Source organism: Scleropages formosus, chromosome 1 (genome assembly GCF_900964775.1).
Source record: "Scleropages formosus chromosome 1, fSclFor1.1, whole genome shotgun sequence".
Classification (NCBI taxonomy): domain Eukaryota; kingdom Metazoa; phylum Chordata; class Actinopteri; order Osteoglossiformes; family Osteoglossidae; genus Scleropages; species Scleropages formosus.
In genome coordinates this window covers 17,885,381-17,913,009 of record NC_041806.1, presented here as the reverse complement: position 1 = coordinate 17,913,009, position 27,629 = coordinate 17,885,381, and the positions used below count along the sequence as shown (strand labels likewise).

General features: G+C 46.1%; 1 protein-coding gene and 1 non-coding gene across 2 annotated transcripts; one reads left to right on the top strand and one right to left on the bottom strand.

Moving 5' to 3' along the window:
- Positions 1-1,817: 1,817 nt before the first annotated feature.
- LOC114912192 (HHIP-like protein 1) lies at positions 1,818-25,725 on the bottom strand. The gene is made up of 8 exons (XM_029257864.1): positions 25,613-25,725; positions 25,160-25,213; positions 17,267-17,595; positions 16,797-16,923; positions 16,200-16,345; positions 14,319-14,400; positions 2,737-2,819; positions 1,818-2,656 (listed from the first exon to the last, which is right to left on the bottom strand). Exons 1-8 carry the CDS (start codon positions 25,723-25,725, stop codon positions 2,070-2,072), a joined length of 1,521 nt encoding a protein of 506 aa, XP_029113697.1. The 3' UTR covers positions 1,818-2,069.
- Positions 25,726-26,484: 759 nt separating this feature from the next.
- Positions 26,485-26,625, top strand: LOC114912378 (U4 spliceosomal RNA). Its single transcript, XR_003798236.1, has one exon. It is a non-coding gene; the product is annotated as a U4 spliceosomal RNA (small nuclear RNA).
- Positions 26,626-27,629: the final 1,004 nt, after the last annotated feature.

Below are 27,629 nucleotides of genomic sequence, written 5' to 3'. Positions count from 1 at the left end.
GCAATACAGGGCATAGGGCCAGAGACACACCCAGGACAGGACACCAGACTGTTGCAGAGCACCCCAAGCAGGACTTGAACACCAGACCTGCCAGGAATCAGGACCCAGGCAAGCCTGCTGCGCCACCCTATATGAATAACAATCCAGGCCAATTAGTGATAATTGATGTAAATAACCTGAGACCAACCAAGTGAAAATCCTGATATCACACACATTTTCAGAACCGCTTGTCCCATACAGGGTCACGGGGAACCAGAGCCTACCCGGCAACACAGGGCGTAAGGCCAGAGGGGGAAGGGGACACACCCAGGACGGGACGCCAGTCCGCCGCAAGGCACCCCAAGCGGGACTCGAACCCCAGACCCACCGGAGAGCAGGACTGTGGTCCAACCCACTGTGCCACCGCACCCCCAGTCATCCTGATATCAGTAGACCAAATAATGGCAGAGTGCCGTGCACAACTTCCTCAATAAAAAATCTGAGTCAGTGATTGTAAGTAAACATTATTTTTCTTGAAATATATACTTAAATATGCAACTCCTTTTTTACGTTAGTAGCCTTATTTTTACATGTAACAGAATGAACTGTAACATCAGCTTCAGCCCATAAGAACAGCACCTGTCTATGTAAGGTGTGCCTTTAGATGCAGTTGACTTTCTGCATATGCTAGAGGTGCGTGAGACAATGCCATACAACACCTAATCTGGAAAATTAGTAGAAACATAGTGACAGAAGCTCTACCTTTATTCATAAGAGGTAAGTGCATAAGTCATGGTTTATTTCTGTTTTATATTTAAAATCAGCTATTTACACTTTAAAGAGACGTGGCAGATTAAATTAAATGTGTTGCCTGTATATTTAAAGGTGTGGAAAAAGAAACGCAGTTCAACCACTCTTCAATTGTATGGTTCACGTTCATAACACGTCAGAGTCTGTAGACTGATCTACTAATAACATGTGCTAATTACCGCAATCATTTTAATAAATTGTTCACCTGTGATTTATTTCTTAGGATGAGAAGTTTTTGCTCCAAGTTTTTTTTGTTTAAAATACGTGAGAAAATGAATTGCCCTCGATTCTAAGAATAATAGTAGCAGTTGGACTTTTTTTTAAAAAAAAAAAAAAAAAATGATTGGACAGTTTTGGTTGCTTTCTTATTTTTGTTGCTTTCACATACATCCAAAAAAATAATCTACATATAGATTAGCCAGGAGGAGTGACCATTTATGAAGGAACACACACACACACACACAGAGGTAGCAAGTGGCCTAGTAAAGGGCTTAAAGACTGCATTACAATAAAACATTTCAAATAAATTATGTAAATTCATTTCCTACAGTCATCTTGTTTGAAATAACTTTTGTAATAACATGTACTGTTCATGGTAGTGCAAGGAGTAGTTCTTTTGTCTCCCAGCGCCTGGGTGGTGCAAGGGAATGTGGGTTTGATCTCCTTTTAGACTGTGTGGAGTCTGCATGTTCTCCTGTGTCTGTGTGGGTTTCCTCCACATGCTTTTGTTCCACAGTCCAAAGACATGCAGTTCAGTTGAATTGGTGACTCTAAATTGCTTGTTGTGTGTGTGTGTGTGTATGTATGACTGCCCTACAATGGACTGGCATCCTGTCCAGGGTGTACCCCTTCCCCTCCAGCCTTGCTCCCAATGCTTCTGGGATAAGCTTCAGTTCACTGTGACCCTACTCAGGACAAGCAGTTGTTGAAACTGAATGGCTAGATGTATGGTGCAGATTAAAAGAAAATTTTCAGTAGATACAAAAAAATAATGTGAAAAATAAGTAATAGTTTGAATGTTTGTCAGGTTTTAATTTATTTTTGTTGAATTATGGAGAAAAATGTTTATACTGTTATATAAGGAATAGATGGACATGCACAGATGAAGTTGTGTTTTTTAAAAAAGTCATGGTCACTTTAAGCTTTGCACTATTACACTTACATTTATTTATTTAGCAGATGCTTTTCTCCAAAGCTAATTCCAATGGGCTCTATGTAATATTATGAGCCCACACACCTTATTCACCAAGGTAACTTACTATTGCAATGTTAAGAAGACATTAGTGTATTGAATTCCCGCAAATCACACCTGAGTCTTCATAATGTGCACAGTTGTGGCTGCCGATGCCAGCATGCTGGCACTCCAGGAGGCTGTCTTCTGTGCCCAAGCACTGGACATCATCCAGATGGATAGGCAGGTGAGTTCCCTCTCCAAACTCTGCCTTTGTGGTAGCCCTCAAGGCCCGTTGGAAGCCCAACTGCCGGCAGACCACCTCAGCAGCCCTAATATCCCAGCGGTCATCACACACTGTACCCCACTCCCCACCAATATAAACCTCCACCCGACCTTGATTGTGTCTGTCTTCATTGTTCCCTACCAAGCGCAGGGCCCCTTCCCAAGGCTGAGCTCTTGAGCTGTATATGGTCTTGTGTCCCCTGGCTGGTTGGAAGGCTTGGTCAATAAGGGAGGGAGTTATGGCAGGGGTGGTCCTCCAAAAGCTTGCCTCCTGCTCCCTGAGCATGTCCAACAGTTCCTGGAACCAATCTCTCTTTGCTTGACTATGGGATTGAGGTCTGTGTAGAGGTACAGTCAGCTGTGTGTTACTGAGCTTTGGCTGCTTGGCTGGTAGTTCAACTCTTAATAATGCTGTTCAAAAAAGTGAAACACATCAATCAGTAAAACTTTAGACCAAGCAACAATAGTTTTGCAAAAAAATATTGACTTACTCTCTTTTGGCTTGAATTTTATCAGCTTGCTTTTTGTTTTGACAGGATGAGGGTGAACGTGACATTGCCTTGGTGGTGCACGTCTATTGAAATAAAAATACAAAAAAGTACATGTAAAAATCATTCTCTGCAATCAGAGGTGGTATCAAAAAATTATATATTTATTCAGTTTAGTTATATAATATACATAACATATAATACACTGGGTCTCCAACTTAAGTACTTTTGAGTAACAATTACAAACCTTTTTGAGAGGTATTTAATATTTTTCCACAAATCAAGCTAGCATACCTATCCAAATTGCTCACCAAAGCGTCATCCATTGTGGTGACAGATAGCAATAGTGCATAGTAAGCACTCCCTCAAGTTTCTCTACACTGTGCTCAGTGAATCACTGCTTGGTTTATTGCAAATGTTGAATAATTGAGTAATCACAAAGAAAAGTGAGAATTATCCCAGAGCAGTAACTCTGGTGCTGGAGTTTTCAGGGGTGACAGAACACAGCTCTGGGTTTTCCAAGCAAGGTCTGAAGGCAGGGCAGCAAAGGTAAGAGATGAAATGCACTTTTGTTTTGTTTTCTGAAATGTATGTCACTTTCACACAGTTGATGTGTGTGTGTGTGTGTGAAATACTAGGGTGATAGTTATATAATGTAACATCGCTGAGGGGAGTAAATGTGTAAATAGTTGGCATTAGTGTTTATGTGTGTGTACATAGTTGTGTGTGGGTTCTGATTGGTTGTCGTCCTATTTATATTCAGTGTTTGAGAGTGGGATTCTGGGGAGTCCCGGGGGAACGACCCCTTAACCATAGGGTGCAGCAGGGGGGCTGGGAGTGACCCAGGGGGATTCTGAGGTGTTCTATGTCTTGTACTGTCTGAAGTGTCTTTGTTAAGACTGCTGTTGGGGCTATGCATACTTCTAGTAACAAGCATGTTCCTTTTACTCTGTCTGTCATGCCAGTTTCTAGTAGCTCTATGGGGGGATGCTACATGGGTGTCAGAAGTGGAATAGAGCACGCTCTGAGCGGGCAAAACCCAAGAACCAACCGGGGAAGAAAATGTTCTTGGGAGATTGAAGAAATTCCACAGAAGACTTTAGAACTGCTGGCTGCTTTGGAGCAGCTGTGGGGACTGTCGCTACCACGCTGGTGAGAGGCTTTTCTCATGATGGTGTGCGGAGAACGAGATATTCCCCAACCACCGCCCAGGACGCCAGCCTCGGGAGAAACACCGCAGCGAACAGCGCTCCGCCTGCTGCGGTATTCGGGGACGGAGCTGTGGGAAACCTACGAGGCACAGCTTCGCCTAGCAGCGCGGTACAACGGCTGGGACGCGGCAACTACAGCAGCACAGCTGGGGCTAGCCTTGGAGGGGAAAGTGCTGACCGTGCTGCTAGACGTGAGAGCGGACCAACACCACGAGCTGCCCGCGCTCACGGCTGCCCTGAGACGCCGTTTCGGCCAACACAAAACAGCGGACTATTATCGCGGACAGCTCACAGCGAGACGACGCGGCAAAGGCGAAGCCCTGGGAGCGCTGGCCGCGGATATCCAGCTCCTGGTACGGCAGGCGTACCCGCAATACCCCGCAGCTATCCAGGAAGACTTGGCGCTGCAGGCATTCCTCCGAGCACTCGCCCCAGAACGCCTGCAGCAGCACGTTAGGCTTGCTGCCCCGGCTAACCTGGAGGCGGCGCAGCGAGAGGCGGAACGCGCGGAAGCCGTCCTACGGGAGGCGAAGGAGCCCGTGCATTCTTGCCGCTCCCTGGAGGGCGTCACTGATGACGAGGTGGAGGGAGAAGCTGCGCGCCAAGTCGAGGCACCGCCTGCGCGCCAACGGCCCCCTATTATCTGCTGGCGTTGTCGGAAGCGAGGTCACCAGGCGCGCCACTGCAGAGAGCCCGCCCCCGCGTCACCTCAGGGAAACGGCAGAGGTGCGACGCCGTGAGGGGGGTTTCGCCCTGTGAGTCCGCCCCTTCTTGGGGCGTACCCTCGTTCCCGGTGGGACGCCTGGGGAAACTGCGCTGCCTGCGGCTGCCCTGCCTAATAGAGGGCGTGCCTTGCGAAGCCCTCGTGGACACGGGGTCTACAATCTCGATCGTCCGCAACGGGGTGCTGCCTGGAACGGCGCGCCATCACCCCAAGGGATGGACCGAGGCGTCAGCGAGCCTGCGCACGGTCACAGGAGAGACCGTGGCGATGTGGGGGAAAAGACGTTTGCGCGTGGCTGTGGGCAACCAGCTGCTGGAGCACGAGTTCTGGCTCGCGGAGATCCAGGATCCGTGCATCGTAGGAATGGATCTCCTGGCCGAGGCGGGGGCGGTGCTGGACCTGGGCAGATGGTCGCTACAGCTGGCAGGTGAGAACATTGCCCTCACTCACATGCGGCGGCGGCGAAAGAACCTCAAAACACGCGCCCTCTCCGCCAGTTCACGAGTGGAGGGGACCGGGGCTGCGCACCAAATGGCAGTTGAGGGAGAGCCCGAGGCACACAGCAGGGGCTCCTCTGGTGCAGGGTGCGTCACGCAGCCCTCGACGACGACTCGTGAAGCGGTGCAGATGCTGTGGCAGCGCAGCGGGGCGGAGTTAGAAGAGGGTCAGCGAGAGCAGTTGAGGGAGCTCCTGAACGCCTTCATGGACATCTTCGCAGCCCGGGATGAAGACTGCACCAAAACGGACCTGGTGCGGCACCACATTGAGACAGATGGCGCGGCCCCCATCCGCCTGCGGCCGCATCACCTAGCGCTGGCGAAGAGGCAGATTGCGGAGGAAAAGGTGAGAGAGATGGCGGCAGCGGGCATCATTGAGCCCTCCAGCAGCCCCTGGTCAGCGCCGGCGGTCCTGGTGCAAAAGAAGGATGGCAGCTGGCGGTTCTGCGTGGATTATCGTCGCCTGAATGCGGTAACCAAACAGGCCTCCTATCCCCTGCCACGCATTGACGATGCGTTGGACTACATCGCGGGTTTATAGTGGTTCAGCTCTCTGGACCTGAGGAGTGGCTACTGGCAAGTCGCTTTGGCGCCGGAGGCCCGGGAGAAGACGGCATTCACCCTGGGGCGGGGCCTCTGGCACTTCACGGTCATGCCTTTTGGCCTGTGTAACGCGGCCGCCACCTTTGAACGGCTGATGGAGCGGGTCCTGTCAGATGTGCCCAGGAGCCGGTGCATCGTCTACCTGGACGACCTGCTGGTACACGCCTCCTCCTTTGAGTCTGTGCTGGCAAATCTGAAGGAGGTGTTTGCTGCCATCCGTGCGGCCGGGCTGAAACTGCACCCCGCGAAGTGCAACCTCCTCCCGCGGCAGGTGAAATTCCTGGGCCACGTCGTGGACGCGAATGGAGTGTCCACGGACCCCGACAAGGTGTGGCAGGTGCGAGACTGGCCAGCCCCAGAGAACGTGTCGGAGTTGCAGAGTTTCCTGGGGCTGGCGTCGTGTTATCGCCGCTTTGTGCATAGTTTTGCAGACATCGCAGCACTACTGCACCGCCTCACTGCTAAGGGCACCCCGATCGAGTGGACCCCTGAGTGCGCAGCCGCTTTTCACCGCCTGAGGGAGGCTCTGGCGTCTGCCCCCGTCCTGGCTCTCCCGATCCCTGGGAGGACTTTCATCATGGACACGGATGCTAGCGATCAAGGCATGGGAGCTGTGTTGTCGCAGGTGGGAGATGGAGGTGAGAGAGTGGTCGTATTTTATAGCCGCCGGCTGAGTCGCCCAGAGAAGAACTACTGTGTCACGCGGCGAGAGCTCCTGGCCGTGGTGGCAGGGATTAAACATTTTCGTCCCTACCTCTACGGGACCAGGTTCCTGTTGCGGACCGACCACGCCTCGCTCACATGGCTTCTAAATTTCAAGGAGCCAGAGGGACAGATAGCACGGTGGCTGGAGCTGCTGCAGGGGTATGACTTTGAGGTCCAACACCAGCCAGGACACCTGCACGCCAACACCGACGCACTTTCTCGGCGCCCTTGCAGTGCAGGCTCGTGCAGGCACTGCGTTCGGCTGGAGGAGCGGCGAGCGACTGCAGAAGAGACCTGCGCTGTGCTGGCGGCAGATGCGGCGAGCGCTGGGGGATCCGCTGACGACACAGAGCTGTTCCGCCGGGCCCAGGAAGCCGATCCAGAGCTGGCGGTGGTGCGGGGCTTCCTGCAGTCGGGGCAGCGCCCACCCTGGACTGCTGTGGCCCCACACGGACCCACCGTCAAGTCGTACTGCTCACAGTGGGACAGCCTTGAGGTGGGGGGGGGCTGCTGTATCGGCGTTGGGAGGGGCCAGTGCCCGGCCAAGTCCTGTGGCAGCTCCTCGTCCCCCATAGCCTCAAAGAAGACGTGTTGCAGCGAGTGCATGGTCCCGCTGGTATTGGGCACTTCGGCGTGGCGAAGACGCTGCACCAGCGGTTTCACTGGGCGATAGGGTCACTAGGGTGATAGTTATATAATGTAACATCGCTGAGGGGAGTAAATGTGTAAATAGTTGGCATTAGTGTTTATGTGTGTGTACATAGTTGTGTGTGGGTTCTGATTGGTTGTTGTCCTATTTATATTCAGTGTTTGAGAGTGGGATTCTGGGGAGTCCCGGGGGGACCCCTTAACCATAGGGTGCAGCAGGGGGGCTGGGAGTGACCCAGGGGGATTCTGAGGTGTTCTGTGTCTTGTATTGTCTGAAGTGTCTTTGTTAAGACTGCTGTTGGAGACATGTATGCTTCTAATAAAGAGCACTTTCTTTTTATTCTGTCTGTCAAGCTGGTTTCTAGTAGTTCTATGGGGGGATGCTACAATACTGTAGGTGTTTTACAGTGCTTTGTTGGTATTTGGGAAAATGGATTTGGAGTTTTTAGATGGGCTGGGAGCACATTATTTTTCAACTTTAAAATAATGGGGAATAGGCTTTCAGTATCTTACATTTTGATATCCTCACCCTTTTTTGTAAGATTAATCTCTATTCAAGACTCTTGCATTTTTTTAACACTTTGCATTTTACACTTTACTTTTATTTCAACCCGTACATAAATCAAGGGACAAGTCTATTATTAACCTTTTGATTGTTGTAGATAATAAAATTCAAATGTTTATGTGAAGAACTGGACAACTGTCAGGACTGATTATGTAATGGAATGATATATATTTTTTTTCCAGTAATATTTTAGTTAAAAAAAAAAAAAAAACTTGCTAAACTTACTAAATCTTAATAACATGTACTGTGCAGAAATTTTTTGATTTAAGTTAATTAATTTTGAAGTTAATGTTAATGAAATATGTTATACAGAGAATGTTTTAAATTGATTATGTTTTTATCTGAGGTTTTTACAAAGTGAAACCAGCAATCAAGGGCAATCTCTGTTACTAAGCTTTTACTATGAATATGGCAAAAGTGACTTTGTATTGACAAATGGTGTTACAAATTTTCTGGGTCTAATTTTTTCTAAGTTGAGGACCCAGTATACTTTAATCATGCTTTAAAGGAAACTTTAAAGACAAATGACAACCACAAATACAGTTCTGAGCATTCAGACAACCTTGTACAAATGTGTTTCATTAAAATATACTATATGCTCAGAAAGTATTGACCCCTTCACTCTTTTCCACGCTTTACTTCAAAATAGACTGAATAGATTTTTTTTACCTGTCATGCCCACATCATCCTCCAGTGACACCTGCTGCCGATCAGAGGGAACCGGCATAAAAGGGTGTCCCGGAAATCCGTTAGTGCGAATTTCCTTGTGAGACACCACAACGCTTTGTTCCAGTTTGCTTCCCCAGTTCTCTATCTTCGCTTTGTTGACTATGGCTGTTGTGTTCTCCTTTGGATCCTGTTTCGTCATCAACTGACCATTGCCTGTCCCCTGACTACTCTTTCATCTGACCTCTTGGCTTATTAAATGGCTTTAGAGCAATGCACTTGAGTCCGTTGCTCCTTTCGCCCTGCCCTCATAACAGAAGGTTCCACCTCTGCCACGAACTCAGCGGAGCTCGGCCAGTTGTGCAACATTATGGCAGCGCAAGGTGCTTTGTTACGAGCGCATGACCAGTCCCTCAAATGGATTGAGGGGACAATGAGCGATCTGATGTCTGTGCTCCAGCCCAGTGCTCTCCTTCAGCCCATGGAAGAAGCAGAGGAGACTCCCCCTGAAGAGGGCATCACTGTGGCGCCTCAAAACACCCTGCTGCCTGACCCCCGCATCACCACTCCTGAAAGATACGATGGGTCACCAGAACATTGCCAAGGCTTCCTTATGCAATGTGAGCTGCTTTTCTCCTGCTCCCCCCAAATGTACCAGACTGCTGAAGTCAAAATCGCATTCATAGTGGCCCTACTCACCGCACTGACGTGATGCTGGGCAATGGCAGGTTGTCGTACCCGCACCAAAACCACATATGTTGCCTTCCGCAAGAAGTTTGAAGTGGTATTTGATCACCCCCTCTTTGCATGGGCCACCACAATCGCCTCCTGACCAGTGTGTGCATACCTGTTTGTATCTCTCGTGCTGGGCTAGCTTGGTAGAGGGGTGGCAAGTATCCCCCCAGTGGAGATCCCACATGAGTATGAGGACCTTCAAGAGGTCTTCAGCAAGGTCCGGGCAGCCGAACTTCCCCCCCATAGGCCATGTGACTGCGCGATTTACCTTTTGCCTGGGACCACTCCCCCTAGGGGTTGTGTGTACCCCCTGTCCTTACCCAAACAGCAGGCGATGCAGCAGTATTTCACTCAGGCTCTGGCCACAGGGATCATTAGGATCTCCACTTCACCCGCCTCTGCTGGGTTCTTCTTCATAGGTAAGAAGGCCGGGGGCCTGTGCCCATGCATCAGTTATCAGGGGCTCAATGCCATCATGGTCCATTATCCACATCCCTTACCCTTGATCATTGCTGCCCTCGAGAGAATCCACAGGGTAACAATGTTTACCAAGTTGGATCTGCGTAGCACATACAACCTCATCTGTAGCTACCTAGGGGACAAATGAAAGACCGCGTTTAGCACCACTCTGGGCCATTATGAGTACTGCGTAATGACATTTGGTCTGTCCAATGCTTCCTCAGTCTTCCAGGGCTTTGTGAACCATGTCCTTGGGGACCTCATCAACCAGTGTGTGCTGGTCTACCTGGACGACATCCTGATCTTTTCCAGGACCCAGGAGAAACACATACACCAGGTGAGGGCAGTATTGTGCCGGCTCCTCAGCAATAGACTCTATGTAAAGGGTGAGCAATGCCTGATTCACCAGCGCTGGGTGTCCATCGTGGGGTACATTCTCAGCCAACAGGGGGTAGCCATGGATCCCAAAAAGGTGCGCACCATGACCGAATGGTCAAGACCCACCATAGTGAAGGTGCTTCAATGGTTTCTGGGGTTTATGAACTTCTATTGCTGGTTCGTCTGTGGTTCTAGCAACCTCACGGCCCCTTTCACCGCAAACAAGGGCCCCTGGTTACCGTGGACTGATGCTGCCGACGGTGTGTTCCAGAACCTGAAGGCTCACTTTATCTCCGCGCCGGTGCTCAAACACCCCGACCCATCCCTGCCGTTCGTGGTCGAGGTGGATGCCTCACTTGTAGAGGTGGATGCTGTTCTGTCACAGAGACAGGGGAACCTGCCTAAGCTGTACCACTGTGGAGATTTCTCATGTAAATTGATGTCGGCCGAGTGAACTACGACATCGGAAGTCGAGAACTCCTAGGTATAGAACTGGCACTCAAGGAGTGGAAGCACTGGGTCGAGGGTGCCATTCACCCGTTCCTGGTCCTGACTGACCACAGAAATGTAGAATACCTCAAAAAAGCCTGCCAGCTTAATGCCCGCAGGCTCACTGGGTCCTGTTCTTCTCCAGTTTCCAGTTCATGTTGTTGTACCGGCCTGACTCCAAGAATGCCAAGGTGGATTTCCTCTCCCGGGTACATGAAACAGAACCTGCTCCCGAAAACCTGGAGCCAGTCCTCCCTAAGGGGTTCTTGGTTGCCCCAACACAATGGCAGTTCTTCCATGACCTACAGGAGGCCCAGACCTCTGAAGCCACTCTTCCAGAAAAGCCTGATAGGAAGGAGTATGTGCCCACCAGGATGCGGTCCACTCATTTGCAGTGGGCACATGACTCCCCCGCCTTAGGTCATCCAGGCCTCCAGCGGACTCTGGCCCTTTTGCAGGGGCACTTCTGGTAGTCATCCATACCAGATGATGCCCGAGAATATGCAGAGGCCTGTGCCACATGCTCCCAGGTCAGGACCCCGACACTGAAGCCTGCGGGCTTGCTGGAACCCTTGTCGATACCCTCCCATCCTGGGTCCCATGTCACGGTCAACTAGTTGGTGGACCTCCTCATGTCGGACAGTAAAACGACCATACTTACCTTGATTGACTGGTTTTCAACGGCTTGCCATCTGATCCATCTTCCCAAGCTGCTGACCGCCTTAGTGCTGGCTAAGGTCTTGTTCCACCAGGTGCTTGAGCTATTCGGTCTACTAGAGGACAATGACTCGAACAGGGGACCCTAGGTCATATCAATGTTCTGGAGGGCCTTCTGGCATAGATTGGGGGACATGGTGAGTCTTACATTGGGGTACCATCCTCAGGGCAACAGCCAGGCCAAATGCCTCCGGCAAGACATCTCCTGATACTTGCTAGCCTATTATGCCCAGAAACAGCAGCAGTGGGCCAGGTACTTGCCCTGGGCTGAATACACCCACAATGCACTGTCCTACACTGCCACCAGGGTGTCGCCCTTTCAATGCATGCTGGGGTATCAACCCACCTTGTTCCCGTGGCGGACCCCTCCAAGCCAGGTGCCGGCGGTGGACAACTGGCACCAGGAGAGTGGCGAGATGTGGCAGTCAGAGACCACCTCATGACAAGCACAGCCCACTACACGCACCAGGCTGACCGCCTCTGCGGACCCTGACCTTCGTGTTGGGGCAATGTGTCTGGCTCTCCACTCAAGACCTCTGGTTGCATCTGCCCTCCAAGAAGCTCAGCCTACCGTACATTGGGCCATACAAGATACTCCGTCAGGTTGCCCCTGTCACCTATAGACTACAACTGCCTCCGGGAAGGAGGATACACCCCACTTTCCACTTGTCCCTCCTTAAGCCGTGTGGAACCTCTCTTCTCCAGGCATCTGCTGCAAGCGCTCCTCCTCCTCCGGTGCAGGTCAATTGGGACCGGGGTACTCGGTGCAGGTTTTGCTGGACTACCGACATCGGCGAGGGGTTCTACAGTACCTCGTCGATTGGGAGTGCTACAACCTGGAGCAACAGTCCTGGGTGAGCGCTCAAGACATTTTAGACCCTGATTAATCGCTGCCTTCCACAGAGACCATCCAGATCAGCTGGTGCCACACCCCCGGGGGCCCCCTCCTTCCTGGCATAGGGTGGCTGGAGCCGCCTGTGGGGGGTTTTGTCACGCCCACATCCACCGGTTCTCCAGCAACACCTGCTGCCAATAAGGGGGAACCTCCTCGTGAGACACCGCAGCGCTTTGTTTCAGTGTGCTTCCTGTTCCCTTGCTTGTTTCCCCCGGTTCTCGATTTTTGTTTTGTTGACTTCGGCTCCTGTGTTCTCCTTCGGATCCTGTTTGTTCATTGACTGACCATTGCCTGTCCCCTGAATAACCTTTCGCCTAACCCCTCGGCTTATTAAATGGCTTTAGAGCAACGCACCTGACTCCGTCGCTCTTTTCGCCCCGCCATCATGACATTACCATCATTTAACATGCACGACCCCATAATGACAAAGTGAAAATATTTTTTGAATTTTTAGTACATTTGGAAGGGGGTGCGATGACATGGCAGATTTAGCCTATGTCCACTCTCTGGCAGGTCTGGGGTTGAGTCCTGCTCGGGGTGCCTTGCGACGGACTGGCGTCCTGTTCTGGGTGTGTCCCCGCCCTCTCCAGCCTTGCAGCCTGGATTGCTGGGTTAGGCTCTGGTATGCTGTGACCCCACTCGGGACAAGCGGTTTCATTAAAAAAATAAAAATTCAAATCAAATTCAAAAAATAAGACTGAATTTAAGTAAGTATTCATACCTTTTACTGTGACACTCCAAACTGAGCTCAGATACATCTTATTTCTTGTGAACATCCTTGAGTTTTCTGTAGAACTTGATAAAAGTCCATATGTTGCAAATTCACTTGATTTAGAAAGGCACACACACCTGTCTTTATAAGGTCCCAAAGTTCATGAGAGTAAAAACCAAGCTATGAAGTTCAAGGGACTCTCTGTAGACCTTCAAGATAGAATTGTATCAATGCAAAGATTTGGAAAAGGGTACGAAAATTTGTAATGCACTGCAGTTTCCCAGGTGTGAAGTGGCCACCATCGTTGTCAAATAGAAGTTTGTAACAACTAACGCTCTTCCTAGAGCTGGATTTCCAGCTACATTGGATATCTGGACACCAAGGACATTAGTCAGTGAAAACACAATATACCCAATGGCCACTAACAGAGCTTCAGAGTTCCTGTGTTTCTGCGTAGCTAAACAGAAGTTTGGAGTTTATCAAACACCACTTACAGGACTCTGATGACACCCGAAAAATAGATTATCTGGTGTGATGAAGCAAAAATGGGTCTTAATAGAATGCTATGTCTGGCAAAAACAGGTACTGCTCATTGCCTGGTTAATACTACTGGTACGGTCAAGCATTGTGCTGGCAGTATCATGCTGTTGGGATGCTTCTCAGCAGCAGGGATTAGGAGGCTGGTCTGGACTGAGGAAAAGATGAATGCAACCAAAACAAAGCAATCCTTGAAGAAAACCTGCTCCAGAGCACACACAACCTTGAAATAGAACAACTTTCAGCTTAACAACTTTGTGAAACACACAATCAAGACAACAGTGGAATAGCTTTGGAAAAAGATTCTGAATGTCCCTGTCAAGATCAGCCAAAGCCTGGACATGAGTCCCATAGAAAATCTGCGGAGAGATATGAAGACTGCAGCTCACAGACACCCCCATCCAACTTGACAGTTCTTGAGATAATTGGAAAGACTGAATGAGAGAAGTTGCCCAAATCCAGGTGTGCAAAGCTGTCAGAAGCATACAAAACTAGACTTGCTGTTATAATTGATGGTAAAGGTGGTCCTACAAAAGTACTACGTAAAAGATCAGAACACTTATGTAAATGGGAGATTTTCAATCTTTATTTTTAATAAAGTTGGTAAAATTCCTAAAAACATGTTTTCACTTTGCCATTTTGAGGTATTATGTGTCAGCTGATGTGGGGGGTGCGGTGGCGCAGTGGGTTGGACCACAGTCCTGCTTTCCGGTGGGTCTGGGGTTCGAGTCCCGCTTGGGGTGCCTTGCGGCGGACTGGCGTCCCGTCCTGGGTGTGTCCCCTTTCCTCTCCAGCCTTACGCCCTGTGTTGCCGGGTAGGCTCCGGTTCCCCGCCACCCCGTATGGGACAAGCGGTTCTGAAAATCTGTGTGTGTGTGTGTCAGCTGATGGCAAAAAAGAATAAATTCAATCCCTTTAAAAAAAAGTGTACTACACAATAAAGTGGAGGGGTCTGAATACTTTCTGAAGGCACTGTACACACCAAGACCAAAACCGTATACACCACAGAACAATGGGAACATATTTTATATAATTATTCCAAACCTTGAAGGATCCACAATCTTGTACACAACACCAGACGGGGACATTGCGCTGGGAATGCCAGTAGACATAAAATAAAGTTCCCCTGTAAAAATTAGAAGAAAGCAAAGACACTTAAAAACACTGACTTCGAGCAGAATATACATTTTTAATTAGGCTTTTTAACCATTGCAGTCTTATACACATTCCTAGAATGTAAAAAATGAACAACAGAAATATCCTCCCATACTATGTTTACACACACACACACATTTTCAGAACCGCTTGTCCCATACGGGGTCGCGGAGCCTACCCAGCAACACAGGGCGTAAGGCCGGAGGGGGAGGGGACACACCGAGGACGGGACGCCAGTCCGTCGCAAGGCACCCCAAGCGGGACTCGAACCCCAGACCCACCGAAGAGCAGGACCGTGGTCCAGCCCACTGCGCCACCGCACCCCCATATACTATGTTTAATTTTCCAAAAGTTTCTTATCACAGAACATTTTCAACTTTATTCTAAATGGTCAATAAATCACTGGGAATTTCTGCTGGACCTTGAATAATGTACACACACACACACACACACACCGTCTGATACTGCTTGTCCCAAGCGGGGGTCGCAGCAAACCAGAGTCTAACCCAGCAACACGGGGTACAAGGTTGAAGGGGGAGGGGACACACCCAGGATAGGACACCAGTCCGTCACAAGGCACCCCAAGTGGGACTTGAACCCCAGACCCACCAGAGAGCAGGCACAGGCCAAACCCGCTGTGACACCACATCCCCTCAATAATGTATTAAACAGCAATAATACCCTTTCAAACAAAGCTCTCTTCACATATGGCAAAAATGCACAAACTGGGACAGTAACCTAATAATTAAGGATCTGGACATGATAGCCGAAGAATCCAATACTTGAATGGAATATATGCCTCAAATGATTTCTTCAAAAAGAACTGCCAACCTGGATTGGACTACTGACCACTTTTCCTCAAACTGAGACAGACTGCATTTGCGAACCCCCCTATTCCCCCCCATTCCCCCCCCACCCCCCGGGGAGAATACTTTTTTTAGCAATATTTAGGGTAAGTACTTTGCTTGCTCATGGTACTACAGCCAAAAGTGGGAATTGAACGTGGTGGAACTGTGCACCGTGGTCAGATGATACTAAAATTGATATTTTTTTGGGCTATGCATACCATCATCATGTTTGATGAGAAAAGAGGATTACATAGAAGGAAAAGCACCTGATATCTACTGTAAAATATGGTGATGGAACACTGATGCTTTTGAGCTGTTTTTCTACTAGTTGTTTAGGGGCTCTTGTTATGATCACTGCCATAATGAATTCCTGTAAGTATCAGGACATTTCAGCCCAAAACCTGGTTGCCTCTACCAGGAGGTTGACTTGGCCACAGAATGACCTTTCAATATAACAATAATCCCAAACATACATCAAAATCAACACAGAAATGGTTGCGCTAACACAAAATCACTGTTTTGCCATGGCCATCTGAATCTCCAGACTATTGAAAACTACTTGGGTAGTCCCCAAGGAGAAACCTAGGACTATCAAGGATCTTGAAGTGCTCTGCATAGAGGAGTGAACCAAATTCCCTCCAAAGTGTGTTCCAAGCTTGTCACGCTTTATAGAAGGGAGTTCAGTGTTGTTAGCCTTTTGAGTGGAGGCTTCACTAAATATTAATTGTAGTGGTGTCAATAATTTTGAAATCTATGTTTTGCAGAAAAAAACTATTCATTAAAATGTTTTGGGTTTGACAAATGATTTGTTCTTCATAATTAATTTCATTTAATTTAATGAATGGTGGCAATAATTCTTAAGTGGACTGTACATATGCAATCAAAAATGAATCTTTGTTCAAAACTATCTGCTGTAGCATACCTGCTTCATCCTCTGCAAAAGAGATGATGTATCGGTAGTAATTGTTAATTAACCCAGGGAAGGCACATGTTAGTCCCTCTCCCATGCAAATTTCATGGTAGTCCCAGCTCCCAGTATGCCTGTTCTCCTGGAGGGACATCAGACGTCTGAAAAGCAAACATCAATTAGATGCGGCTTTTTCAAGCAAGGTTCTTGGGGAATGAATCCCTGAGGTTTTCTGTTATCTGATATGACTTGTCTTTTTTTGAACACAGTTAAGCTGTTTGTTAATTTAAGCTATTAATGGTGTAAGATGATGTGAAAAATCTGTTGAACTTTGTCCTTCAGGACCAAAGTTGAGTCTAAATGTATAACCATCAGTTACTTGAAGTTATTTCTGGAGAGCAAAAAACATTGCAAAGGGACCCCACTTTAGTGAGGAGCCCATTCCTGAGAAAAAGAGATAATCCCCGTGATAACACATATCACAGGTCAATGAAATCCTGGAATGTCTAACATATGCTAAAAAGTAGGGGTGAACACACACGCCACTGCCCTAATTGATGAAAGATCATCATGTACCTGTTGAACACTGCAAAACAAATTTACAAGCCTTACCCACTCATAAAATCTCCAAATATGTACATGCCACTCAGATTTGGGTATTCACAGCCACGATAGACATAGCCTCCAGTGACTGACTTTCCCAGTTTGTGAGAGTAGGCATAAATAGGGAGGATGTCATCTACAAAAAGACACGGTGGTACAGTATAAATTTTAACTGTGCATAAGTTTTAATAAATGTTATCCTTAGGCATAGCCATTTGAATGCAACAAAATGAATCTGCCTAATAACTTGTTCTTGTATTTTGAGTTAACTTTTTTAACTGTGTTTTATTGGATAACAACAACCCTGTAGTGGTTAACAGTGAGTGAATGAGTGGGTATTGTTCAAAGAAAATAAAGAAAAATGTGTAGTTTTCCTTATATTAAGTTGCATTCATGTTCATCTGCTAATAAAACACCTACTGTAAATAAATATCCTGTCTTCAAAGGAAAAAAGTGTGAAACTACAGAAGCAAACTCACCAAGAGAACTGTTAGCACAAAGCTTCTTGTCATAACAAGAGAAGCCCTCCTTGGCCCTCCAGCCATAATTCCCCCCTTTCTCGATGATGTCAACTTCCTCATATTTGTTCTGGCCGACGTCCCCACAAAAAATTCTCCCTCTGCCCTCCCCAGTGAGAGGGTCCCCACGGTCCACAGAGCACCTCCACATGTTCCTCACTCCAAAGGCATACACCTCAGGCCTGGAATTGCGCTCCCACACAAAGGGGTTATCTGCTGGGATCCGGTACAGAGGCCCACGGTCATTGTCATTCACATCAATGCGCAGAACCTTCCCCAGCAGGGTGGACCTTTAAAGGAGAAATTAATGAGAAAAAACCTATAGAGGTATACATACACACACACACTGGCTGAAGCCACTTGTCCCAAGCAGGGTCACAGCAAGCCAGAGTCTAACCCAGCAACACAGGGTGCAAGGCTGAAGGGGAAGGGGACACACCCAGGACAAGATGCCAGCCCATCACAAGGCACCCCAAGTGGGACTTGAACCACAGACCCACCAGAGAGCAGGACCCAGCCAAACCCACTGCACCACCACAGCCCCTTCGCTAGAAAAGCCAGTTAATAATTTAAAATTGTGCAAGTGACTTAAAGATTTCTGTTATGCTACCTGAACAATTCAAGTAGTATTACTAATTAAAGTCAGGGCAAGGCAATTGCCCTGGTAGTCAACAGTTAATGTACACACACACATTTTCGGAACCGCTTGTCCCATACGGGGTCGCGGGGAACCGGAGCCTACCCGACAACACAGGGCATAAGGACGAAGAGGGAGGAGACACACCCAGGACGGGACACCAGTTCGTCGCAAGACACCCCCAGTGGGACTCGAACCCCAGACCCACAGAAAAGCAAGACCCGGGCCAACCCACTGCGCCACCGCACAGTTCATGTATTAAGGTTAAAAGTTACAATCATCAAGTGTGGAATAAATTACAGTTAGGGTTAGAGGCAGAGTGTCCACAGGAAAGAGTCGAATATCGGTAGCCAAGACAGCAACTAACAAACGATAGAGACCCTGTTCAATGTATGTGCCATCCTGAACGTATCGTCAGACGGCACCTCTATGTGTTGTGTATCATATATGTATTGCTTAATTGCGTCTGCTGAAACTGTGGAACATTTCATTTGCTTAAAATGCGTGACAAATAATGACTTGGTGCAGAAAGTCAGTGATTTAGAAGAGCACATTAAAAATTTTATTTCTATCCGAGAAACAGAGTTTGCTGGACTTGGTGTGTCCTGATGCCTTCATAGTGTCGAACTCGGTGTCGACACTTGCAGATCCCAGCACAGGTAACGAGAAGCCGGGTACCCTGGACCACTTTTTTGGTGACTGGGTTACTGTTCAGAGTAAGTTGAATAAAGCGAAGCCTAAGCTATGGGTTCCTAGTTCGGGTTCTCCCATCCAAACCCAAAGTAGATATTCGGCTCTATGGAGTTCACATAATAATAATAATAATAATAATAACAATAATAATAATAATAATGTGCTTATTCTGGGAGATTGGGCTATCCAAAATATTAAGGTTCAGGGGCCTGGGAATCGAAGTGTAAAGGTCAAGTGTTTCCCACACACACGTGTGTCCAAGATCAAGGCTCGTATCAGTTCTCTTGCTGATAATGCGGTGTCAACTATTATGGTGCATGTTGGTGGTAATGATATTTGTTACCAGCAGTCTGAGGTGTCAAAGACCCACTTTATTTCTATGTGTAATAAAGCCAGAAAGAAATGCTGAAACCTAATAGTGTCTGGTCCTTTACCTAGACTCTTCATGGGCGACATACTGTACAGTAGACTGGTGTCCTTTAACAGGTGGTTGGAGACGTGCTGCTGCTCTAATCGTATATTGTTTGTTAACAACTGGGACGATTTCTATGAATAGCCTAGGTTTTTCATGCGTGATGGTGTACATCTCAACTGGAGGGGTTCGTTTGTTCTGTCCCAGAACTTTGCCTGCAAATTGTAGGATTGACTCGGCCATGGGTCATCTCCTTCAGCAGCTGTGTGTATTGATGGGTCTGTTACTCATTCTGGTGCCAGTGGTCATTTGTCATGTGATGGGGTTTCTTGTGCTGTATCCAGTGTTGGCCTCAAAACTTTAAATAAAAGCATAAACTGCAGCCAAAAAATACAAACTAATATAAGACCACGGCGTTTAACTAGACTTAGTGATAGGAGCGTTTGCATCGGAAACCTAAAATATATTAAACCAAATACTCTCAACCTACCACTGAAGCCAAACTGTAGTCTAAAATGCTATCTGTTAAAGATTTGCTCACTAACAAGTAAAGCTGCTCTAGTAAACAACTTAATATACACACACACACACACACACACACACACACACACACACACACACACCTGAAACCACTTGTCCTATATGGGGTCAGAAGGAGCCAGAGCCTAACCTGGCAGCACAGGGTGTAAGGCTGGAGGGGGAAGGGACACACCCAGGACAGGACACCTGTCTGTTGCAAGACAGCCCCAGCAGGACTCAAACCCCTGACCCACTTGAGAGCAGGACCCAGTCTAACCCACTGCGCCACCATGCCCCCCACTGAACAACTTAATACTAAGTTACAAGTTCAATCTCTTCTTTCTTATTGAAACTTGGCTCAGTGAGTCCGATTAGATTCCGCTAATAGAAACCACTCAAGATGAATACAATAATTTCCATAAATCTCACTCTGTACGTTGTGGGGGTGGAGTTGGTGTTCTTTTCAATAATAGATTAGAAATAACCTCCAGAAATCATGATTTGCCTTGTTTGAAGTTCTACTTATAGATTTGGCTGGTGGCCGCCCTATGGCAAGACCAGGGCTTTGCTCGGGGTGCCCTGCGATGGACTGCCATGCCATCCAGGGTGTTTCCCCTCCCCCTTCAGCCTTGCACCTTGTGTTTCTGGGATAGAGTCCGGCTCATCGTGACTCTGCTCAGAACAAGCGGTTGGTGACATTGGTTGGACCCAATATAATGATGTTTCTTATCCACCTGGACTGTACTCTTTTTTTCCTCAAGGAATTTAGTAACTTTATAACCGACTTAGTCATTACTCATGACAAAATTATCTTGGAAAGAGATTTCAATATTCATATAGACATGTTGTCGGATACTCTTGCTACTAGTTTATATCTCTCTTAAATTCCGTAGATTTTCCTCAAGTTAACGGTCCTATTCATTCCCATAACCATACGCTTAATCTTGTCATAACCTACAGCGTAGATGTTTATCATGTAAATATTACGCCTTTAAACAAGACTATTTCCGATCATTACTTATTAACCTTTATCAATACCTAGGGACAGCAGGTAGTGTAGTGGTTAAAGCTACTACCTTTAGACCCCAAAGTTGCAGGTTTGATCCCCTTCTCTGGCTGTAGTACCCTTGAGCTAGGTACTTACCCTAAAATTGGTCCAGTAAAATTACCCCGTTGTATAAATGGGTAAATGATTGTAAGCATATAATAACTGTGACCTTAACATTGTAAGTTGCTTCAGAGAAAAGTATATTGAATAAACGTGCTTGTGACAAAGGTAAAACCAAAATTTTGGTTGATCATCATCGATATACTGATGAAAACACTACTGCTAAAATGATTGATTACATTAAAAAATCTGATTTTGGAATGAGCGCAGATGTAAATCAAATGGCTTTTGAGTATAATTCAGTGGTTAAAATTCGCCTTATATTTTGCGGCTCCACCAAAAACTTAACATCTGAAGTATGAGAAACTCGCTGTGGTTCAACTAAATCAACTCGTGCACTAAAGTTAGAAAGTCCTAAATTAGAGCATAAATGGCATTCAACTAAACTGAACGTTTACTATGTAGCCTGGTCAAATTGTTTAAAAAATTAGGGAAAAGCACTTTTTCATGCCAGATCCAAATACTACACAAAATTAATTAATTAAAATCAGAAAAACCCTGGTTTCTTGCTTCATACAGTTGCTGACTTAACTCGTAAACATAGAGATAAACAGTGTATTTCTGCTTCCATTACTAATGATGAATTTATGTTGTTCTTCAATAATACATTACAGAATATCCGGACATCCATTGTGCCCTCTACTTCAGTCCAGGCCAGTGTAAGCGGTTCTGATGATGATAATATTAGATGCCATCTGCACCGTTTCAGCAGCTTGGATGTAAAAACTGTAGAGGAAATTATCGTGCTAATTTGCTCCATTAAGGGTACTGCCTGTCCTTTAGATCCAATCCCCACTAAATTACTGAATGGCGCAGATTCCGTGTTTGCAGAACCTACTGTTAATACACTAATACCTCGCCCTACGTCGTTAATTGGTTCCAAAGGGCGTGACTTAAGCCGAAAAATGACACAAAACGAAATTACCCCTAAAAACCGATTTAGACCCCCTATAAACCCCTAATAAGCATTCCCCTTAAGTGTATACACTTAAATTAATGCTAAAGCAAAAAAAAAACAAATAACGCGGCAGAACTTGACGTTATCGGCGCCGAACGGCAGGTAAATAAGACAATATTTTTTAAATTTTTAAGCTTTTAATTGATTTTATAGATTACAATCTATTATGTTATATATTTTAACGTCTATTTGATTTTACACTTTTTTATTGTTTTTAAGTGATTTTTAAGTTTTTAAGTTTCGTAATATTTTTGGCTGACCGACGTAAAGTCGCGTCAGCCGACTGAAGACGAATTATATTTTTCTATATATATTTAGCAAAAAACAATGTAAAGTCAAAATCGACGCAACACGAAATGACGTAGGGCGAGATATTACTGCATTGTTAATACGTCATTACTTAATGTCTGTGTTCTGAAAGCTTTTGAAGTCACCGTTATTAGACCCCTACTAAAAAAATCGGATCTTCACTGTAAAAACCCAAATAATTATACACCCATCTCCAATCTACCGTTTTTATCCAGAATTTTGCTAAAGATCGTAGCTTCCTAAATTGTAAAATTTCTAAGTCATTATAATATACTTGAAAAATTTCAGTCTGGCTTCCACACTGGTCACAGCACTGAAACGACGCTCACACGTGTTGTTAATGATATTCTTATCTCTTCTGATGCTGGCAATATCTCTGTTTTTATATTACTGGACTTGAATGCTACATTTGATACTGTAGACCATAGTATCCTACTGACTAGACTTGAAAACTTGGTTGGACTAAGGAGTACTGTTCTGAAGTGGTCCGACTCATATTTACCTAACTGTGAGGAATTTGTATTGAAATCAGATGACTACACCCCCTCTGTCACTACTACGGTTCAGTAAGGAGTGCCACAGGGCTCTGTGTTAGGTCCATTCTTTTTCTCACTGTATATGTTACTATTGGATTATATTATTGCAAACACAATGAATTTTCCACTCATATGGTGATGACACACAGCTATACGTTTTGTTTAAGCCTGATGACCCATCATGTCATTTAGCTAATTGTTTTACCAATATAAAACTATGGATGAGTAAAAACTTTTTATCTTTAAATGCCACTTAAACAGAGGGCGTGGTGGCGTGGTGGGTTGGACCAGGTTCTGCTCTCCAGTGGGTCTGGGGTTTGAGTCCTGCTTGGGGTGCCTTGCGATGGACTGGCATCTTGTCCTGGGTGTGTCCCCTCCAGCCTTCTGCCCTGTGTTGCTGGGTTAGGCTCTGGCTCCCTGCGACCCTGTATGGGACACGTGTGCGCGCGTGCCCCTTAAACAGAGGTACTTGTAGTGGGTGGTGATGCCAAAAATCTTGACATAGTCAGACCAATTGTTACCACAGATGGTATAAGCTTTAAGCGGACAAATTATGTTAAGGATTTGGATGTCTTGGCGGATGGAAAGATGTCATTTGTGTCTCATTTAAATCCTTTGACTAAGTCGTGCTTCCTTCAGTTGAGAAACAACTACATTAAGGTGATTCCTATGTAGGCTGGATGCTGGAAAGTGGTTAATGATTTTGTTTCAAGCAGGCTGGGCTACTGTAATGCTTTATTAACAGGTTGTCCATACCAGACTGTATCCAGGCTATAGCTGGTACAAAATGCTGCTTGAAGAATTGTCTCTAGAACACCATATAACACTGGTAATGAAATCGCTGCATTCGCTCCCGGTTATACTTAGAGTTGATTATAAAATCCTACTTTTGACCTATAAGGCAGTACATGGCATTGCCCTGGCTTACTTTTGTGGGATTATTGATTCTTAGATCTCAGGATGATATCTTTGTTCATTGGATGCGGGTTACCTTAAAGTACCTGTGATCAATAAGATCTCAGCAGGAGTCGTACCTTTAGTTATAGAGAACCTAAACTGTGGAAAAATCTACCAGTTACTGTCAGAAATGCTCCATCAGTCTCAGTCTTCAAATCCAGACTAAAGATTTACATGTTCACTCGAGCATATCATTACGAAATTTAATTCCACTTAGCTGTGTTTCTGTTTTTCCTACCTCTGTCAAAACGTATTAAGCTTATTTCCTTAAGTTATAAATTACAAACAATTTCTTCTTGTTGAGCATTGTTTCCCTACAATAAGACCTGAGGAGGCCAGTTGGCCATTAGAGAAGCACCCTATGCTGACTGAAGATGATAAGCAACTGCCATGATGGACGAGACGTACCTTGGTGAATTGGGAAATCGAATTATCATACTGCAACAATGTCACTGTTACTGTCATGCCCTCCACCTCAGGAACGAGCAACACCTGCAGGTGATCAGGGTCCGGGCACGTAAAAGGACAGCCCGGACTGCAGGAAGTTGTGGAACCTTGTTCAGCCTCACTACTCACTCGCGCTGCTCACTCTTGCATTAGACCTCCTGACCTCCCTGAGTCCCAGTACCTGCTCCTCGTCCTGCTCCTTGTCTATGACTTCCTGGTTTGCCTCGACTTCGACTCTCGGATTAGACCTTTAGATTCTGTTCACAGATTGGTGACCATTTTGCCTGTTTTCCTGACCATGTTCACTGGATTGCCCCTTAACTTCACTTCCTGTGCTCCGCGCTTGGGTCCGACGCATCTGCGCCGGGAGAACTCCATGACAGTTACCTGTAAACTGACTTAAAAGTCTTGTTTAATATAAAATGCCAAAGAGGGGAGGGCAGCCATTGGTACTTAGACCCCCAGAGGTTTTTTTTCTCCATCAACTTTCAGTTGGGAGTTTTTTATTCCTTTCCTCCGTGGCCAATAAGCATACTTATAGCTTTATAAAAGCATTGATAATGTATTACTCTACTCTATAGTCAACTATGCTAGTCTGTAGTCAACTGCCTTCTTTGTCTGATATACTTGATTCTTTGCCGTATGCCTGTTTCAAGCGCTCTGTCTCACTGCATGAGAAAAGCACTCAATAAAAATAAATTGAATTGAATAAATTACCATAGGGCAGAAATGTGGTTTTTGGTGTTTTTTTAAGAAAAAGTGTTGGGCGTCTCTCTAAAACTCTGGTTATTGTGCCATTAACAGAAAAACTAAACTGCTGTAACCCTTAGGCATACAACTTATTGATTGTCCTACTAATGTACAGCTTTGTCAAAAAATGAACCACCTGTGTATCCCTGGGGGTAATGTTATTTCAATAGAAAAAGGTGTTATCCTCAGCATTCTAAAAAATAATAATAATTTAATAATATGCATATTTTGGTCCACTCAAGAAAGATTAATGCATAAAATGTTTTGTTTCATTTTATGGAATTAGAAAGCGTCAGAACTTTTCTGTTATGATTTAAAGGGAACCACTACGCTGCATAATGTTTTCCTCCAGAAATAAGGAAATAAGGTTCCCCTGGAATAATCTACAAATATCAATAATTCCTTCTATTTGCATTACATTTATTTATTTAGCAGACACCGGCGAACCCGAAGCGACGACGGCCTCACCTACAGAAGAAGCGGCCAGGCCCAAGGAGAAGAGCCCTGCTGCCCCGGGAGGATCTTTAGATGAGGAGGAGCAGTCTGCTAGTAATGTGGCTCCTAGAATGAAGCACACCACTCGTTTCAGGGGGCGAAACAGAGAGGCAGCGGAGGACTTCCCGGATCGTGCTGGGTTCATCAGGGAAGTCATCTTCAGAAGGTTGGGCCTGACCGCCGCACAAGTTGTTTGCATTCAGAGGAATGGACCCCAGCGGTCTGTCGACGTCACCGTTCTCGCTGATGAAAAATACCAGAAAATGATAGAAATCTGTAAGAAGGAGAAGAACGGGGGGTTGAAGCAATATAAGACTGAGCACCTTTGGTGGACGGATAGAAGGATAGTCACCGTCCACGTCTTCAACCCCTTTGTCCCCGCCGAGGCCGTCCGTGCTTTTCTCCGGCGCCACGTCGACCTCCTACCTGGCCACAGGGATATCCGAGATGAGCTGGCATATGGTACGGGCGCAGGCAGTTTCAGGCGCGCCTGCGTCCCGACCCCGCGGCCCCTGACGGACTCCATCATCCTCCGGCATATTTTAACGTGCAGAATGGTAAGTCTTATCTCTTTTACCCCCAGCAGCCTCCCTTCTGCAGGCTCTGCCAGGGTCAGGGGCATACAGCAGAAGTGTGTAAGAATATGAAACATAGGAACTGCTTGGAGTCAGGGGTGCTCTCCACGAGCGCAACAAAGCAAAGTCCGACAATACAGGAAAATTGTTTTCTAATACTAACGTAAGCAGTTCTACTATACAGTCTGGCACAACATGAAGGAATATGGCAGTTAACTTGTCAGCAGTTCTTTCAGGAGCCAAATATACGCGAGCTGTTTAACCGCATAAGATTGTTTCAGTAACGAGATAAAATGATATTTTAGGTTTCATGCCGCACACAGTCTTGTATTAGGCGCTTCACTCTGCCCCCGCTAAAATCTCCGGCACTGCACTTCGGTCTTAGCCAAAAGGCGGAGAAGCCGTTTGTGAGAACCCCGCCAAGACTTGAAATACAGTCGGTTTTTGCAATTTTCGATAGTCTCGTGGGAAACTGGTTTGTTAGTCTAACAACAGCTTGTTTCTTCTTCAGCTTGATTTCGTCTCACTTGTACGGACGTGGCATGATGCAATGAGTGAGTTTGCAGCGGGGTAGCAATGTGCCGGTCGTTTCCAGACAGGACAGGTTTTTGGCGGGAGCACTTTACCCATAACGCCTTGTGTCTCGTATTTTACTGGACGAACCCACCGCGATCAAGAAGCAAGTGTCAAAAGTCAGACATGGTGTGATGACAAGGGTAGAACATCTTTGCGCAGTGGCAATATCGTAGCCTGTGAGGTTGAACCGAGGCGTGATTATTGCTAGTTGAAAACTTAACCCAATACCCCGTCAAGCAGACTTGCAACACAGTTGGCTTTGGCAATTTTTGATAGTCTCTTGGGAGACTGGTTTGTTTGTCCAATGACAGTTTGTCCTTCAGTTTGTGTAACTCTGTAAATATATTGCACAATATATTACATGATTAACAGATTTAACTTAAATTAAGGGAAATAATTTTAGAAAAGAGAGGGATTATTTTTATTTTTTCTTAATGTGTTAGAATTGATTAACTGGGTCAATCATCTAGTAGGATGAGAGTACAACTAGAAGTCCTGCTTTCTTACGTGGCAGTTCTGTGAAGAGCGCCACTGATTCAGTTTTATAGCTGAATCTCGTGAATAGAGCGCACACGCGAAACTTTTTGACTGAGTGGGATAAAATTTAAGAAATTGAGGAAATCACTCCACTGCTGTTTCCGTTGCACACGGATTCGGTCAGTTTTAATTTTTTTTGGAGCAACAACGATTTTCTACGCGAAGGCGTAGATGGCGAGCCAGAACTGAGCCTTGGATTTGGAAGACTGAAAAGGACTCGATTTCCAATCTTCAAGTGAGGAGTTTGGCAAGTTTGTGTTACTGTTATAACGAACACTATCACTACTTGATGGACACGATTCCCCTGTTGGAACTCATTTAAACTTCGGTGACTGCTGTGTTGAAACTGGAAGCACTGAGAAATTAATATTTGAACTGTAAAATATTGATTGTTTTACTAGTGTGTTAAATTTTAATTGTTAAACAAGTGTTAGCTTGGGTATGCCTAGTTATAATATTGGGGTGCACCCTTACTAGCCCTTTGCTACAATTTGTTGTATGGTGTGGTGTATTGTGTGTAAGCAAATTTTTATTTTTTTCCTTGTTGCTTTAAGTTATCACAGTTCAGTTTTATGTTATTTAAGGTGTTTTACTGAAAATAATGTACATGAGAAATGAGAAAAATATAGTTTTTGGTAAAGTTTAATAGTTAATTTTAATAATTGCCAAATGGAGTGGTCCTTTATTTACACCTCCACGGACGAACCTACTGGCCTTAGAACAAAACATTACACCACGTGTTTTACGTGTGTTAC

Bases quoted from the DNA above. Each gene is read 5' to 3' on its own strand.
- LOC114912192 (XM_029257864.1), bottom strand. From the start codon at position 25,725: ATGCCGGAGGATGATGGAGTCCGTCAGGGGCCGCGGGGTCGGGACGCA. The intron at 25,214-25,612 runs GTAGGAGGTCGA...CCTCATCTAAAG, and splicing joins TCGGATATCCCTGTGGCCAG to ATCCTCCCGGGGCAGCAGGG. The intron at 2,657-2,736 runs GTAAGTCAATAT...TTTTTTGAACAG, and splicing joins AAAATTCAAGCCAAAAGAGA to CATTATTAAGAGTTGAACTA.